The following is a 17,380-nucleotide window of genomic DNA, read 5'->3' as shown; positions in this document are numbered from 1 at the left end:
TGAATATAGTAGTGAGGGTAGATCGTGACATCACATTACAGAGTGCATCTCTTTCTCCACCACCATCTAGAGAGAAGGGGCTGGAAGGTACTTAGTATTCTAAAGAGAAATTCAATCTATAATAAGTAAAGATGAGCTCATTTATCTCTAAGACAATACTTGTAAGATGAGTCTGATGCTACTGCTACTAATACAGATAGAAATTTAATGAGTAAAATTCATGTAGAATATCTGCATTATTATCAGAAAAGATGGCTAAATACTTTGATTCACTGGTGTTTCAAAGGGAACGAATTTCTCAAGACTCCACAGGCTCAAAATGAAGGCTAGATCAGCCTTGAATATGAATATTGGTCACTTTGTGTTCCCAAATGGGTGACAGGGGTTATCTGAATATTTATTTGTGCTACTATAGAGGAATTTTGTTCAGAGAGTTGAAAAACCACCATCTAACTTCATCATTCAAACTCTTTACAGGGGCTAGAGTTGAGTGGTTAAGAGCACTGGCTGCTCTTCCAGAGGACTTGGGTTCAATTTCCAGCACCCACATGATGGCTCATAACCATCCACAACTCCAGTTTCAGGGACTAACATGCTCTTCTGACCTCTGCAGGCACCTGCTACATGTGTGGTACATATACACAGATGCAAAATAAATTAAATAAATAAATATTTGAAAAACAAGAGTAAACTCCTTAGAGGATGATTTACAAAGGCATATCCACAAAAGGTCACATATTATAAAGGGTCATTTCATTAAATGCCATTAGTAACCTTAATCATACTTTCTACATTGTTATTATTATTTACATGTGTTTATTTATTGATTGATTGATTGATTGATTGACTGATTGACTGACTGGTTGATTGATTGATTGATTGACTGTGTTTGTCTGGAGGAACATGCACCACAGTGTGCTTTTAGGCTAGAGGACAGACAACTTGTGGAAGTCAGTTCTTTTTCTTCTACCGTATGAGTTCTAAAGATCAAACTCAGGTACTCATACTTGGTGGCAGGCATGGTTACCTGATGGGCCAGCTCCCTAGTTCTACACCTACCTTCATCAGCACACAGTTTCAGAGTTTGTGCTGGCAAGAGCTGTCAGGGAAGCCCAGGAAAGCCCGCCAGAGTTTGCTTGACAGTAACCTTGTTACCAAATGTTCCCTGTGCCTGGACCCCAGGCATCTAACAAAGGGCTAAGCAGGTAGTACTGGGCTGTCATGTTTGGTTTGTAGAAACGAAGACTGAGGATGAAGTAATGCTCCCACTGTCAGTAGTGGCTGAGCAATGGGCATTTGCATGTGATTCAAAGCTGAAGCATGTTCTTTCCCTCACTTGTTCTCAGGCTAGGAGGGGTACACCCTGCTACCAGAGGAAGCAGGTTACAAGAAAGATGGGAAAACACATACCTTTTACTCCTGATGGTTGTGAGGACCACTTCCTTCCGCTTATTGTGCAGTGCGATATGCAGAAAGGAGGCTTGCTGCTTGTTCAGGACAATGTCAGCGTTGTAGCTCAGAAGCATAGCAACAGCCTTGGCATGGCCTTCCCGGGCTGCAAAGTGGAGTGCTGTGTTCTTCATACAAAAACAGAGTATGGAGAGTAGGTTGAGAGAAGTGAGAATCTTTGGCTGCTTTGTTGCCTTGTTTCATTGCTGAATTTCTTAAAGGGATGATCAACAAAGCTAACTATTTAATAGCAAGTGTATCAATTTAAACCTCATGTTCACAATGAAGCTTTAAACAATGAGTTTATCATTGAGAGAGAGAGAGAGAGTTGCTTAGAGAGAGTGAGAGAGTGAGAGAGAGAGAGTTGCTTTGTGGTACTCTGTGTTGCTTCTTTGGTGAGATTACTCCATGAGGACAAATGAGAAGCTTTTAGGGTAAGGCTCCAATAGTAAGCACAGAAGTGCATACCCCTGAGGACTTAGCACCTATTAGAACTGTGAATTCCAAACTTGGGGTTCTAAAAGCTTATTAAGAAGTCAGAGATGATTATAATGTTGCCAATTTGTCATTTTTTCATACAAAAATATTTTTAAAAATAGAAAAAGAAATCATGATGGCCTATCTCATTTTGTGAGGAAATGCACATTTTTGGCACTCTGTAAACAAATGAGGAGAAATGCAGATTTAATTGTTATCTTGACACAATTTAGAATAGCATTTTAATTGAGGAACTGTCTAGATCTGGTTGGCCTGTGGGCATGTCTGTAGGGGTGTGTCTTGATTGTTGATTGTTGTAGAAGAGCCCAGTCCATTGTGGGGAGCATCATTCCTTCAGCAGGAGTTCCTGAACTAGAAAAGACAAAGCCATATGGGAGCAAGAAAGCCAAGATCCATTAATTTATCTCTGTTCTCTTCTGTATATGTGATACAGCTACTGGCTTTGAGTTTCTGCCTTGACTTCCCTTCAGTGATTGGCTGTAACATGGACTTGTAAGCCTGATAAACCCTCTTTTGTGTGTTGTCAGGGTGCTTTATCACAACAACAGAATTAAAACTAGAACAGAAATTGGCACCAGAGTAATGGAGTTGTTGCTATGATGAACCCCATCTCATGAATTTTTATGGCTTTGAATTTTGTTGGGGAATTTTGGAACTTTAGATTGGAAAAGCCATTGAGTGCTCAGGACGTCAGGACAAGAACTCAAACTGAGTAGGAACTGGAAAGCAAGAACTGATGCAAAGGTCATAGAGGAGTGCTGCTTACTGACTTGTCCATCATGGCTTGCTCAGCCTGCTTTCTTATAGAACCCAGGACCAGCAGCCCAGAGGTGGCCACACCCATAATGGACTGTGTCCTCCCTATCAACCACTAAGTAAGAAAATGCAGGCATTCTCTCAGTTGAGGTTCTCTCCCTTCAGATGGCTCTAGCTTGTGTCAAGTTGACATAAAACTAGCCAGCATATTTCCCTTTGGAATAAGAATGCTTAAGTGTGTCATTTATTTTTTACAGGAGCCCACACTTAAGAGACTTTGGACTTTTAAAGAGGCTTTGGATTTTTAAAGAGTTGGCTTTTTAAGGATTGGGGACTTTTAAATTGGATTGTCTTTCGTATATAGTATTAATGTGAGAACTTGGAAATAAAGAAAGGAAGGCTATGGTTTACAAGTGATGTGGGTGTTCGTACGTCAAGTTGACAAGAGGAGGGTTCTGATGGTTTGGATTGCCAACTTGCTACAGACTATGGTCAACCTAGGAGCAGAGCCAAAATTAAAGAGTCCTCTAGGTCTGATCAGCCTGTGGGCATTGTCTTGAGGACATTGTCTTAACTGACTCTGCCCACTAGGCAGGAAGAACTTGCTGAACAGAAAGCAAGCAGCAAGAGCACATTCATTTCTCCTGGCTCTAGTCTGTGGATGTGATGTGTAGGTGCTTTGAGTTCCTGCCTCATGCCCCCACTCAGGGATGGACTGTAACCTAGAACTGTAGGTCCAACAAACCCCTTCCTCTACTAAGTTCCTTGTCAGGCTGTTTTGTCACAGCAACAGAAAAAAAAACAAAACAAAACTAGAATAATCCCCAATGTAAGACAACAAGATCAATCCTTTTAAATTGCTGTACTTTATGTCAGATGCCTGTCTTTAGGAACAAACACTCAGTTCTGCTTTCTTTATTTTTCTGGGTTCACAGGGAGAGATACAATTTTAAGGTGAACTCATAGGCTTCTATAGGTATGAAGGACAGCTTCAACTCACACACATCCTTCTGTGTTCTCTACTTTCCATTCTCCTTTTGCTTATTCCTCACTTCAAGAGACTGCTTTTAAACTGAAAAGGCTGAGAGTAGAACAAGGGATGGAGAGAGGGTTGTAAAGGAGGCTTTCTCACAAGCTTGGACATTTGCTCTATGTCAAGATTTTGATTTGGGCAGAGGGATCTATACCTACCCCTTCTTCATCTAGTCGATCGGTACACTTCAAGTTAGTATCAAGAATGACCTTCATGGTCTGAGTGTACCCACCCATGGATGCATGATGCAAAGCCGTCCAGCCATTGTGATCACTGTTAAAGAAGTAAGAAAAGAGATGCAAACACTTACAGATCAAGCATGGAAAGTGATGCCACTAAGCTCATTTTAGCCTGGGCAGATGGTAAAGCATGAGATGTAACAACTCAATATTTAGTGACTATTTCTATAAGGTAGCTTCAAGCATAGTAGTGTAGCTCACTTACTTACAATGTGATTCACACATATACGTTAGTGAAGTATAAAGGATATAAGAATGTTACCAAACTCTTGAGGGTGGGGGAAAGTATAGCTAATACAAAGCCTAAGTGGGTTTGCAAATGTTATTTTCAATCTTGTCTTCCTGAACGTTGTTTCAGAAAAACCTCCCTAATAGTTGTATTGTCCTCACAGTCACCAGTGATTGCACACTTGTAAGATGGTTAATGCTGTCCCTAAGCATTTAGGTCTACAGTCTCTTGTGTTATCCAAGGTATTTATCCTTTTTCACAGGAATTAAAGATGCAAATGTAGCGAGAGCCTGTCAAGTTGGTGATACTTTACAAACTACGACATAGGAAGGAAATGACACAAGTTAATTTTGGTACCAGTAAGTAATTGCTCAGGTTATGAAAGCCACCTTGCTATTTCAGTAATGCTATAATTAAGCACCAGCTATGGAGCTGGATCTACATGTGTCCCTTTTGCAGGTCTGATGTTCTGTGTCCCTGAGAAGCAGGAAGAGATGAGTCTAAGCACTGAGTTCACAGCTGTCACTCAGGTGCTATTATCAATATTCTGATGAAGAAGTTGGCTGATAAACATGAGCCTAAAGACCTGCTTGTTCTCTGCCACTTGGGTAAAGCTTGAAGATAGCCCAAGGTACCTGTAGAAGTGTTTCTAGGTTTTCTTCCCTTTTTGTAAAGATGGGAGTTTGATTACTACACATAGTTCATTATGTTTCATATTTTATCTTGGTTTTATGAATCATGTTAACTTTCTTTAAGTATAAGAGAGGTTGGTTCAGTTTGCATGTTTCCCATGGCCACTCTTTTGTACCTCTCATTTATTAGACTGAAAGGAAAACCCTTTGTGTTTGTATGTGTGCATATGTACACATACATGTACTCACGTACATGAATGTAGCTCTGTATTTGAACAAGAAGATGAAAGAACAATGACATAGAACACAAATATTTTAAAGGTTCTTGGAAATACCCCCCCCAAAGCCACTTATTCTATGGCAATAAGGTCATAACTCTATACACTGAATTTGACATTTGAGAATTATATTGAATTCCAATTTAGTGTTTGGAAAATTATGTATGCTTTGAAAGATTAAACAAGATAAATAGATATTTTATTTATTGATAACTAAAGTTTTATACCATAATTTAAAACATTACAGAAAACAGTCTAAAATGCCTAAATTTAAGACACATGAATTCCATACACTCACACCTCACACTCACACCTCACCTGAGAAACAATGCCCCTTTCTTCAGAAGAAGTTGAACGACTTTATCATGTCCATTCTTTGCTGCCAGGTGAAGAGGGGTCATTCCATGGAGATCCCCTTCATTCAAAAGCCTCGTGTCACTTATGTCCTGTAGAAGCCTCTGACACGTGTTGATGCGTCCATAGCTTTGAAAGGTTCATATGCATAAGACAAAATAAAAGACAGAAACAGACATGCTCATATGTTGGGAGTCTGATCCTTACCTTGCTGCGAAATGCAGGGGTGATTTCTTATCTTTGCTTTTGGAATGAATGGACACATTGAACCCAAGGAGGTTATTTACAGAGACTGGGACCCCCTGCCTACAAGCATAGTGGAGAGGCGTACATCCATCATTGTCTTCATCCATCACTAGCTCTTTGATATGTTGCATCTGTGGGAAAAGGGGTATTTTGATATGACTGCCGCCATGCTCATAGGGTAGGTTTCAAACTACTCTGTAGCATAGCATTTTCCAGTCTAGCCCTTGAAGACAAATCTACAAAGAAACTAAAAGCTAGAGGAAAATAAATATGGATGAGGTCTTATGCTTTGTCCCTTTATCTTTTCAAGTCAAGGCCTCGAGAGACCCTGCAAGTAGGGAAAATACTTAATGCTGTATTCTCCGAGCTATTTGACCATGATCGCCCTCTGCTCCTCCCTTCACTGTTTCTACAAACAACACTTAAGAGCCTAAGATGTTATGTTAAGCAAAACAAAACAGATGGAGGTCTTGAAATTGGATTTATTTAATTAAAAAAATAGATGAAGCAAGACTATAAAAGGTAAATGAGTAGGTCAATCTATATAATAAACATTTACTTTTGTTTAAAAAGTTTAAGCCCATCCATATTTTGACTCTTTATTAAGCACAATAACAACATGAAAATCTACTTATTCTAAGAAATATGATATACCACATGCACTTAATAGTTAAGCAGTAAATATTAGCTGGCTCATTAAACATGATCCTGTCATTAGTGAGTCAAATGTGTTGAGTAGTTTTCTTAATGGATAGTGGAATGTTACTGATTCATCTTTATACTTGGCTTCTCCATTCAATTCACAGAAATGAAACAGAGGAAAATGAATGATTATCAGTGGGCCCTTATTATAGATGAGAGTACAAAAACCCCTGTAACTTTCAAAACTCAGTCTGGATTATCATTATCATCAACTAATTATTACCATCCCCATTTCTATGATGGAAATAAAAGTTTCTTTATTTGAAAACCTAGAATGAACTCTCATAACATAAATGGCAACAAAATCAGTTTACTCTTTATTGAACACAACTCAGTTTATAAAAATTCATGGATATACAATACCTGCATAAACTCCGGCCGCAAATTTTTTAGTCCATAAGGCTGTTGTACAGTCAAATGTAAAAAGTTACGCCCCAGATGATCTTTTATGTCTACTTTGGCACCTGGAAAAAAGCACAGAAGAAATGTACAATCTACTCACGTGTTTGTAAATGGCCTTTGGTGGGTTCTCAACTTTCCAAGTCTTTGACTTACAGGCAACTATACTTAGGTGGAAGAATTGAACATATTTTAAAAATGAGTTTACTTTACGATATGTGTGTGTTTGTGTGTGTGAGTAAAGGGGTGAAAATATCTGGTACTTTACATTTCTATGGGAATCCTTAAGTTTTAAGTATAAAATTTGAGTATGGAGTGATGAAGAAAGGAGAAGCTTCTGTTCCCACAGTACCAGGTTTCTCTGTAACAGGGACAGTGACAGCGGCTATACAGATGTCTGCTGGGACAGAAAGCTCACATGGTCAGCAAACTCCTGGTATTTAACTGTCTGATACATCTTATGTGTTATTGCTACACATTGTCCTCTCAATATTTTTTACTGGACTGAACACTAGTTGAGGCTTGGAATGTGTTCCATTAACCTTTGTGTGAGCACAGAATGTGTCCCTGTGCCTGGCATGAGATAGATGGTTAACAAATGTTTATCTAAGCAGATTGGCTTGCTTCTGGTTGGTACCTTTAGAGAGGAGCAAATTCACAATATTCCAAGATGCAGAAGCAGTTGCTAAAATAAGTGGAGAGCGTCCTTCAGAATCAGTGCTGTTGATGTCTGCTCCCTAAAACAAAGCAAGTCATTCAACAAGATTATGAATAGATGAAACAGCAGCGAACTTTGAAATACCTAACTAGTGTAGTGTCCATATCACTCCAGCACTCAATCTTAAGACTAATCATAGAATTACATGACATTTCTCTAGAATTCAAATAACATTAGAAATCAAGACAATTTCTCATAATTTCAATAATGAAGTTATTTTCCCACATTAGGCTCTTGATTAACATCTGTCAATAGATCAATTACTACTCAAATTCTTAAAAAAACTTAATAAATATGTATGGCTGCAGGCAAGAAGAAGTCACCTGATCTCATTATAGATAGTTGTGAGCCACCATGTGGTTGCTGGGACTTGAACTCAGGACATCAGGAAGTGCTCTTAACCTCTGAGTCATCTCTCCAGACCCCAAGAAATTATTTTAAATGTCTTTGATTTTGATTTTTTCCACATTTATTGACTGTGTAATTTTAAAATCATCAATAAGAAATCATTCACCTAAAAATACTTACTTTATTTGAAATAGATAAACTGAGACAACTGAATTGAAATTATGAAGGTAAGAGTTTAACCAAACATGCATGTGAAAATTCTTTTTGTTATTTTTCTGTGTTGTGGAACTATATTCCACATGATAAGAGACAAAGTGCCTTTGAAATTTCCATGGAGCAAATCCTCTACTTTGGACAGAGTAGCAAAATCAGCAGAAGCCTTGAGTCAGGCATTTTCCTTTGCTCTTTCAGAGCTTGGCTGACAGTAGCAGCAACAACCTCATGGAAAGGTAAAGGCAGTGGGTGAGGGTCAGCCATGATTCTCCTGATAGGACATTTGTAAGAAAGCACACACAGCACAAAAACATGATATCTAGTGAAGCTCTTCCAAAGTTTTCTGTGTAAATACCACAACTTCAGTAGTTGCTACAAACAACACAGAAAGTGCTGAATATGATGAGTGAAGCTGTGCTGATTGTCCCTCTTGTGGGGATAATAAACCCACCACACAACCACCCAAGTGCATACTCGTGAAAATGCCAGTCAAAAGCTGGCCAAGCCGGCTTCTCCAATTGAAGAAGATCCTATGCTTTCTGTAGCAGGCAGCATCTCTTCAACATAGTTTTTAACTTCATTGTTTTTCATGCTTTGGAAGATGATGCTGAGGAGGTGGGGCTAAACGCTTTATTAGAAGATGAAAGGGACATAGGCGGCCTGCCCTATATCTGCCCCAAGATAGCACTGTTATAAAGGCTCAGTTTGCCGGGCGGTGGTGGCACACACCCTTAATCCCAGCACTCTGGAGGCAGAGGCAGGCGGTCTGTGAGTTCGAGGCCAGCCTAGTCTACAAAGTGAGTTCCAGGACAGGCTCCAAAGCTACACAGAGAAACCGTATCTCAAAAAACCATATATATATATATATTAAAGGCTCAGCTGACTTGTCTACACCCAATAGTTCCAAGAGGACCCATTCACAGGCCATCAAATGAACTTACAGACCCATGAACTCTAAGCACAAAAAAAATTGATAAGAACATCAAAATATATACCCCAATTCTTTTAACCTCATAGGTTGACTACTGCATCCATAGGAAATACACTCTTGGGAATGTGTCAATCAGCCTTCTGGAAACTTTGGCAGCCAAATAACCACCCATAATTTCTTTGTACTTCCTTCTTAGCAAGGTTTTAACTCCTGACCTACATTTTTTTAAAATATAAATTGCAATTAATAAGCAAAATTCTTATGGCCATGATTTAAAATAGCATTTCAAAAACTGCATCATGTTTGAGACTAAGATTAAAATAATTTTAATTTCCACAAATATTTCTATTAAATTTGAAATACACAGATATATTAACCAAGAACTGTGGTTTCTTTTAGAAAACCCATGCAATATTTAAGTGATGTTTTCAAGTGTAAGTAGTACTTTAAGAAAACTAAGCCTGTGAATTGAATAATTACCGCTGAAATTAAGTAGTCTGCCAGGTCATGATGGTCAAACAATGAGGCTCTGGGGGAAAAAAAAAAGAAAGAACTAAGATTTTATTGAAATAAATGGGAAAACTAAAACTGCTGTAATCAGAAGTAGATTTAACTGGACAATGAATAATTCAATGTTATAGTAAAGAATTTAGATTCTGGGTAGCATATTTTCAAAGTAATAAAAATCAGGAAAAATAAAATACAACACAAAAACGACTCTCTCATTGTTTAATGAGCTGTCTTATCCTTCCTATAAAATCTTCGTTCTGAAGTGAGTAGCAACTCCTGCCTTTTGATGGAGATGAAAGAACTTGGGGGCACCATTGTGATTGTAGGGATCATGCAAGATGTGCCTAAAATGTGTCTGTAGTATTCAGAACGTCTGCTGGGAGGCTGGGTAGGCGGGGCTCCTCTTCAGCAAAGCCAATGAGGAAGCACCAGCTTTCCTGAGCTCTTAGGAAGCCTGAACTTCTTATGGGGAGAACCAAAATCACTTTAGAGCTCTCTCACACCAAGGTATAAGACAATGCTAATTAATAACAACTGAAAGCCACAACTATTCGTTAAAAAGTCACTGTTCAGATACGAACGCTAATGACTTAAAACTTGATGTTTTCTGTTGGATTTCACACTACTCCCATTCAAAGACCTCAGCTACTTTTAATTTTTTTATACATATGTAAATTTCAGAACACACTTTTGAGTGTTACTGAAAGTACACAAGATACAGCATGGAGCTCTATTTTCCTAACATAATTGTTTCTTAGGCATATTTATATTCTAAAACTATGTTATGAAAAGTCACTGGATATCCAAATTGACTGAACATTATAATCAAAGAATTCTAAACAAAGTCCCAACTCACTCCAGTGGTTCTAACAGAATCTGGGGTGTTAGAATCAGCCCTGGGAGTTCCCAAGTTCTTGCATGTTTCATATGTACAGCACTTTTTGTTTCATTTATTTATTTTTATTACATATTTACTTGTGTGTGTGTGTGTGTGTGTGTGTGTGTGTGTGTGTGTGTGTGTGTGTTTTGCAGTGCACATGTAGAGGTCAGAAGACAATTTGTAGGAGTCATTTCTCTTCTCCTATGACATGCACTCTACGGTTGAACTCAGCTCATCAGTCTTGGTGGCAAGTATCCTAATACCTTGCTGACCCTAAGTTTTTGCTTTTAGGGTTTCTATTTGGATTATTTTGGATCAGCATTCCTGAATTCATGCTGATTCATTTTTCATAATCTTCTTTTGTCATCATATGCTTATGTTTATATAATTTATCATTCATGTCTTCATATCTTTGAAGAACTGAAATATTTTGACTGTCATTCTTTTAATCTTGCTCTGTATTTGTGAATGTCATTGAAAGTAAACAAATCTTTTGTTAGTTTGGGGGTTTGCTGTTTTGTTTTGCTTTTTAAAATATTTTCCCCTTATATTAGGAAATTTTAGTTTGCAGATTCATCCTATGTGAGACCCTGCTTATAAATGCATATTTGATCAGGGCTAGTGGCTTTGCTCATCTGGATATCCATTCCCCCCTTCCCAGTTCAGAAGTACATCTTATACTGCCTGCTTCAAATTCCTTTCCTGGAGAGATAATGCAGCTTTCCTGCTCCAGTTAGTGGCTGAGAATTTACCAGCTCTCTTCTGTCATCCCAGACTTCTACCTTATCATAGTTGTGGAGGAGAAGAGGGATAGAGACAAGTACAGAGAAATGAGGCTATCACTTACATAGAGAATATTAAATCCTTGTCTTCCCAATAGACTTGAGTCCCAATATACACTTCCTGCTTCTCTGCCCAGCATCCAGGAAGCCTCCACCACCAAAATAGTTCTCTTTATTTAAAACCTTGGTTAGAGAATTTACTATAGCTGTTTTAAAACATTGATGTCTACTTATAGATGAAGGCATTAGAGATCAGAAGGGGAACTATGGAGAAGCCACATGGATCTGCTCCATACTGGTCACTAAATGCCAGCAGAATATACCTGAAAAATTGAGTTTAGAACTGGCTTAGAAAATTTCACATGTTGGCTTCCTTAGCCCTTCCTACAGGATCAATGGCTGATCCAGAATATGGCACTGGCACTTCTGTAAAGTTCCAGTTACTTTGATTCCTGAGGTACATTAGAGATTCTAGATGAAACACAACATCATTGTGATTAATTCCCTTCTAACCTTTGTCGCTTTCATGTTTGACTCCAAGCTTGACTTATTTGAAAGGCATCAAGCTGCAGTGGCTTGCTTTGATTTTAATCACATCAGGTGTCTATTGCGAACCTTCCCACTTTTGTTTCTATATATCTTTACTGATGAAGTGAATTGCTTGTGTTGTTGGATCTTGTTTTGTGATTCATCCTGTTGATGTCATTTGACTGGTGAATTTAATCTATTACTCAAGATTTTTACTGTTAGGCATGATTTTCCACCTGACATTTGGTAATTGTCCATTGATTTGAATGTTTTTAAAAACTTGCCATCATTCATTTTTGCCACTATTAATTTATTCATTATTGGGGTTTTCAGACTTTCTGTTGTGTGTGATTATTTATCTTTCATGTATAGGTTTTATACATAGTATGTTTTCATGATAATAGTTATCCTTTTCTTTAATCATTGAAAAGGTATTTCTTAAGGGTGTGTTGAAGAATTCCTTTACTTTCTGGTCATTTGAGAAGAATGATTCAACTTTAGAACTTCCACTACCATTCTGGCTAATTTTTTCAAGCAATATATATATTTAACATATGAATGACAAGTAGGCTACTTGCCTGTGAAGCAGGGTCTCCTGATTGCCATCGACTGCATTCACAATATCACTGCTTCCAGTATAGGATGAGATCATGAGTTTAACAATATCAGTGGCTCCCTGGGTTGCAGCAAAATGGAGGGCCATGCATTTGCCATTCTATAAACAGTGTTGATGTCAGCATTAGCTTAAATCCAAACTTAAGGATCTAACACATGTAAATTCAGCAGTGAGTCTATTCTTCCCAGATCTAGGATGTCAGAAGGCGATGAACCGCACCATTTGACTTACTAAAAACCATGAGTATGAAGGCCTATCTAGCAAAGGCCTCCTAGCAACCCAAGTGCTCTTGGCATACACTTCCATTACTATCATTTGAATACCATTCTCTTCTTAAGGAGTATGAGTCTCGTTCCTTACTGAGGTAACTGAATGAAATGACTTCATAAGAATAAGGTCACTTCTATTTCAAAGAATTTGGAAGCGATGAGAAGAAGTTTCACATGATTAATAGCCAATTTCTGCTTCCTCCACAAAGGAAAGGCCTTTATGGGAGCTGACCCACAGCACTAAAGGGAAAAGTCCCTGTAATCCATGCTCTTCATCAGGTCAGGACCCAGACTCAGTCAGACCTCTTACATACATATCCTTAGAAGTGAATTAGGTGATCCTTAGTTAAAAGACACAAGTCTTTAGACTGTAACCCAAGACATTCATGACTGGGCTTCAGAGTTCCTGGCTTGGCATATTATTGCTGTTATCATTGGGGTTAGGCCTTAGCACAGCTCATGGCAGTTGAGTGGGATATATCATTGCTGCACCTGCCTTGTCATTTGCTTTGGAATGTTGAAATTTTTAAAATTAGAGAATATTTTCTTCAGTGTGGACAGAGGAACAGCCTTCCTTTGTGCTATATGCATTTCCAGTCTTACCTGCGTATAGAGGAGCCACAAAACATTTGGGAAATAATGTATGGAAATTCTCAAATCAGAGTGCCATATAGACTGAACACTTGCCTCTATCATGTCGATGTGGGCACCATTGTCTAGGCACATTTTAATCATGTCCAAGTCACCACTTTGAACTGCCAGGTGGAGTGGGCTAGCTTTCTTATGATTCACAAAGTTAATATGAGACTCCTTGGTGTAGCCATGTTTTTCACCTTTAGAAGAAAACACCATTGAAGATGAATAGGGAAATAAATAGGCTTCTGAAAGAAAGGACCTTTAGAATTACATAAGGGCCCATGTATAAATCTTATTCTTTTTCATAAGAAGGGTATCTAAAGGTTGCTTTACTGTGTAGAATATAGAAAGCATCAACTCACCATAGTTTAGTATTAATTCCATACATTTTTTGGCACCTGCAAATGCAGCCTGGTGAACAGGGTAGTCTCCCCATTTATTTGATTTACACAACTTAGCTCCTTTTTCTAACTGGAGGTAAAGGAGAAACAAAAATGGTAACACCAACTAAGTGACAAAGGTAGACAAGAATTTCTGTGCTTCAGCAGGCCATTTCATCTTTCAGAGCCTCTGGGAGAACATGCAGAAAGCTATGTAGATGTGCAGTCTAGGCAAGATAGCAACTACAAAATCAGGTTAAGACTACAGTAGAGACACTTTACATCTTACAAAGATGAAGATACACTATGATGCAAAAATATCAACCTTAATCTCCCAACACACTCAACATATTTTTTTCAATTTCATGTGAAATATTTAATTTTTAAAACACAGGTCATTTGAGTCATATAAATATTTTCAGTTTGAGATGGGACCAGTACAAGTACCAAGTGTGATGAAAAAGAACAATTTAGATGTCATCACGTATGGGAAAGTCTGAAGCACTATGACATGCCATGTTAAAATTTCAAAGACTGGAATACTCTGACATTCCTTCACTTCCTGCAGTGTTCTGTTGTTCTAAGTTGTTACTAGCCAATAGTCAACCAAAAGCAAAATATTAACACATATTTTGCATACGTAACTATCAGGAAATATTTGTATACCTTCTATTTCTGAATAGCAGGCAAGTTAGCCAGAAACATTTGGAAAGGAGCTAATTTGATGAAATTCCAGTAGTGCCCTACCTGGAACAGAAGCTATCCCCGAGACAGGTACCTTCAATGTCTCGATAAAATTCCAGTAGTGCCCTCATCAGGGGCGCTACCTGGAACAGAAGCAATCCCTGAGACAGGTGCCTCCAGTGTCTTGGGGTGTCATACCTGGGAAACTTTACAGAGAGATGGCCAACTTTCTGGATTCAGGTTTCGGAGAAACCATAGCCACAGTTCCAATCTTGGGAGTAGAAATGAAGTGTTTCTTTTCTGCTTTCATCTTAGAGGTAAAAATAACTCTGTAACTGTCCATATTCATGTTTTCTCAAATGGTTTAATTTTTAAAATTTTTATGTATATGGGTGTTTTATCTGTATGCATGTTTATGAACCATGTGTGTGTGTGTCTGATGCACAGAGACCAGAAGAGGGTGTTCAATCTCCCGGGTTTACAGATGATTATAATCCACCATGTGGGTGTGGCAGCCAAACCTGAGTCCTCTGGAAGAACAGCCAGTACTCTTATCACTGAGCCATTTCTTCAGTCCCAGGATCAAATGGTTCTAGTGTCAAAGAGGTTGTTATATGTTGGCTTTATATTCTAGCCCTACTGCCAGATTCATCTTAATCACTGCCTATATTTTCTTTTTACCTTAATTTTTTCCATGCTTCATATTTAGTCTTCTGTATACAATCTAGGTTCCACATTGAATCCTAGAGGTGTATCCACATAAAAAGCACTGAGAACTAAGTTCTTTAGACCTACTTTCTGTATTTTCGATTTTGCTAAGGAGATACCATGAAATGCTTCTTATATAACAGTTTGTGACATAGTCACCAAAAGAAAGCCACAGCGTGTGATTCATTGATTTACAAACCAAAAGCTGCAAAGCTTCACTGTTGTCTTTGGCACATGCAGACATCAAAGCTGTGTTTCCATTCTCTCCTTCTAAATTGATGTTGGTGGTGATGTGCTCAGTCAAGACCTGGACAAAGTGAAGAAATCATTGTTAAAGAGCTAAACTGTTGGTTCTCAAATACAGTCATGTCTCCCAGTAGACTAGATTGCCAAACACCATGTCTGACCCATCTTTTCTGATTCCTCTTCCATAAAATACTTAATACAAAAAATACAATGGTAAAACTTAACATGGGCTTATATTTTTTTTTCAGTACAGGTAACTGAACCTAGTAGCTCATGCCTGTTGAACAATGTTCAACTACTGAGTCATTTTCCCAGTCTTATTTGTAGATTCATTTTCGACATTGAGACAGGGTCACATTGCCCAGGATTGCCTTTACTTAGCAATGTACTTTAGGCAAAGACTTTGGATTTACTATCCTTCTTCATTAGCCCCTGTGCAGCTGGATCACAATCCTGCACCACTGGCCATTGGGATTGTCATTGTTGTTTGTTTATGTGTTGAAGCTTATCAAACCAGCTATTTCCTAAAACTCGCTACTTCTTCCAAGTAAACAACTTCCTAGCAGAACTCCTTCCCAACAGAGTGTATTCTGATGTGACACACAGCCAATGAATTAGGCTAACTAATGAGTTCTGTTCAGAGGAGAAAACCCGAGCTGAGGTTTAGTACATAAAAACAAACAGGGAAACTCTTTAAGGTGAAGAGAAATTAGAAGCAAAGGATGTCTCCACAGACTTCAGGCCCCTTCAGGGTCTGTTCTCCAAATCCAGATTCACATGCAAAGGAACCCGCCAAGGTCTACTAGAAGCTTCTCCCCATCCTAGCCCCCATAGAACTGCAGACCACAGTTCCACTGCATGTAATTATAGTTTCTTTCTTTCTTTCAAAGGCTGAATTAAATTCTAGGTGGCAGTGGTCACAAAGAGAGCAACTGAACTATGTACCTACTTCTATTCAGTCATGACCAGACATGTCCAGAAGCTCTATAGGACTCTCTGGGGCCCTTGGATAAGAATCCAGGAAATCTAAGGAAAGGCTTAAGCTACTGAGCCAGATTAAGCCCCCAAAACAAAGACCATCAAGACATAAGGCCATGCCCAAGCCCCTAGGCAAATGGTCCCCAAAGATACTGCCTATGTAAGAACTTGAAGTGATTCATAAATGACTGTTATGTTTTTTTTTTTTTTAGCTTTATAACCTTATAGATGATGGTGGATATTATAGGGGAAAGCTGGTAGATCAAACAGTGAAAAAGCCTTTTGGACTGGTAAAGGCTGAGTAGGTACAGACTAGACCATGGACATGGCTAGAGAGGTAGGCAGAGACAGAATTGCTATCCATAAGCAAACCTTCTCCTCTTTCTCCTATTGTCATGAACCAGGTGGTAAAGAACACTGGTAAACATGGTTACGGTTGGTAAACAAAGACCATTTAAGGCAGAGACAATCCAACTCTACAATGACCCTAGTTTTCTCTCTTGGTTTTGTATTGTTCAGGACAACTAGGTTTTTTTTTTGTTTTGTTTTTATCTACACACTGATTTCATAAATTATCTATGGGCTTTATTTCTGAACTTTTATTTCTATGCCTGGTCTGAAGAGTTTTCTAATTAACAGTAGTTTTTCAACAATTACCTGCCTTTGAACTCCCAAATCATGCCTTTAAAGACAAGATGAATTAGGCTAATGACCACTTATTTATGAAAAGAGCCTTCAGAGAAAGCATCAGAGTTCTCTGAGGAAATAGATGGCACCGCTGGGCTGTCCCTGCAGCCATAGATGATGGCCACAGCACCTGGCTGTTGGATGATGCAGGCATTAGAAAGAAGGTAAACAACCTGTTTCCATGGATATTTTTCAGTACCTTCTCAGGGGGTCCTGCCCAGTCTTCACAGTTACTAACTGTTCAGCCACCTCTTCTGCTTAGTCATTCTTCCACTTCATTCAAATACCCACTACTTATCAGGACAGTGTCTAGAACTACAATTTTGTTCAGACAAATAAGACATTGTTGTTCTTTCAGAGATAACTAGCCAGCCAGGAAGGAGGCACATCAGCATTTAATGACACTGTCATGTCACCAAAGTTAAGGTAGACTTCAAAACCCAAGCCCAGC

The 17,380-nt window shown here is 38.6% G+C and overlaps 1 protein-coding gene across 1 annotated transcript in view; it reads right to left on the bottom strand.

Annotated features, from left to right (window-relative positions):
- Positions 1 to 17,380, bottom strand: part of Trpa1 (transient receptor potential cation channel subfamily A member 1) — a 45,616-nt gene that overhangs the window by 18,227 nt on the left and 10,009 nt on the right. The window contains exons 4-14 of the mRNA XM_052718169.1: positions 15,218 to 15,325; positions 13,609 to 13,717; positions 13,298 to 13,443; positions 12,304 to 12,440; positions 9,506 to 9,554; positions 7,453 to 7,552; positions 6,780 to 6,880; positions 5,676 to 5,845; positions 5,433 to 5,597; positions 3,895 to 4,009; positions 1,411 to 1,577 (exon numbers count right to left, since the gene is read on the bottom strand). Of these exons, the coding sequence (XP_052574129.1) occupies positions 1,411 to 1,577; positions 3,895 to 4,009; positions 5,433 to 5,597; positions 5,676 to 5,845; positions 6,780 to 6,880; positions 7,453 to 7,552; positions 9,506 to 9,554; positions 12,304 to 12,440; positions 13,298 to 13,443; positions 13,609 to 13,717; positions 15,218 to 15,325 (1,367 nt within the window). The remainder of the gene's footprint in view (positions 1 to 1,410; positions 1,578 to 3,894; positions 4,010 to 5,432; positions 5,598 to 5,675; positions 5,846 to 6,779; positions 6,881 to 7,452; positions 7,553 to 9,505; positions 9,555 to 12,303; positions 12,441 to 13,297; positions 13,444 to 13,608; positions 13,718 to 15,217; positions 15,326 to 17,380) is intronic.

Source organism: Peromyscus californicus, unplaced genomic scaffold (genome assembly GCF_007827085.1).
Source record: "Peromyscus californicus insignis strain IS unplaced genomic scaffold, ASM782708v3 Scaffold_5__1_contigs__length_169319896, whole genome shotgun sequence".
In the NCBI taxonomy this organism is placed as follows: Eukaryota; Metazoa; Chordata; class Mammalia; order Rodentia; family Cricetidae; genus Peromyscus; species Peromyscus californicus.
Note: the sequence above shows the minus strand (reverse complement) of the source record. Positions and strands in the feature narration are given on the sequence as shown.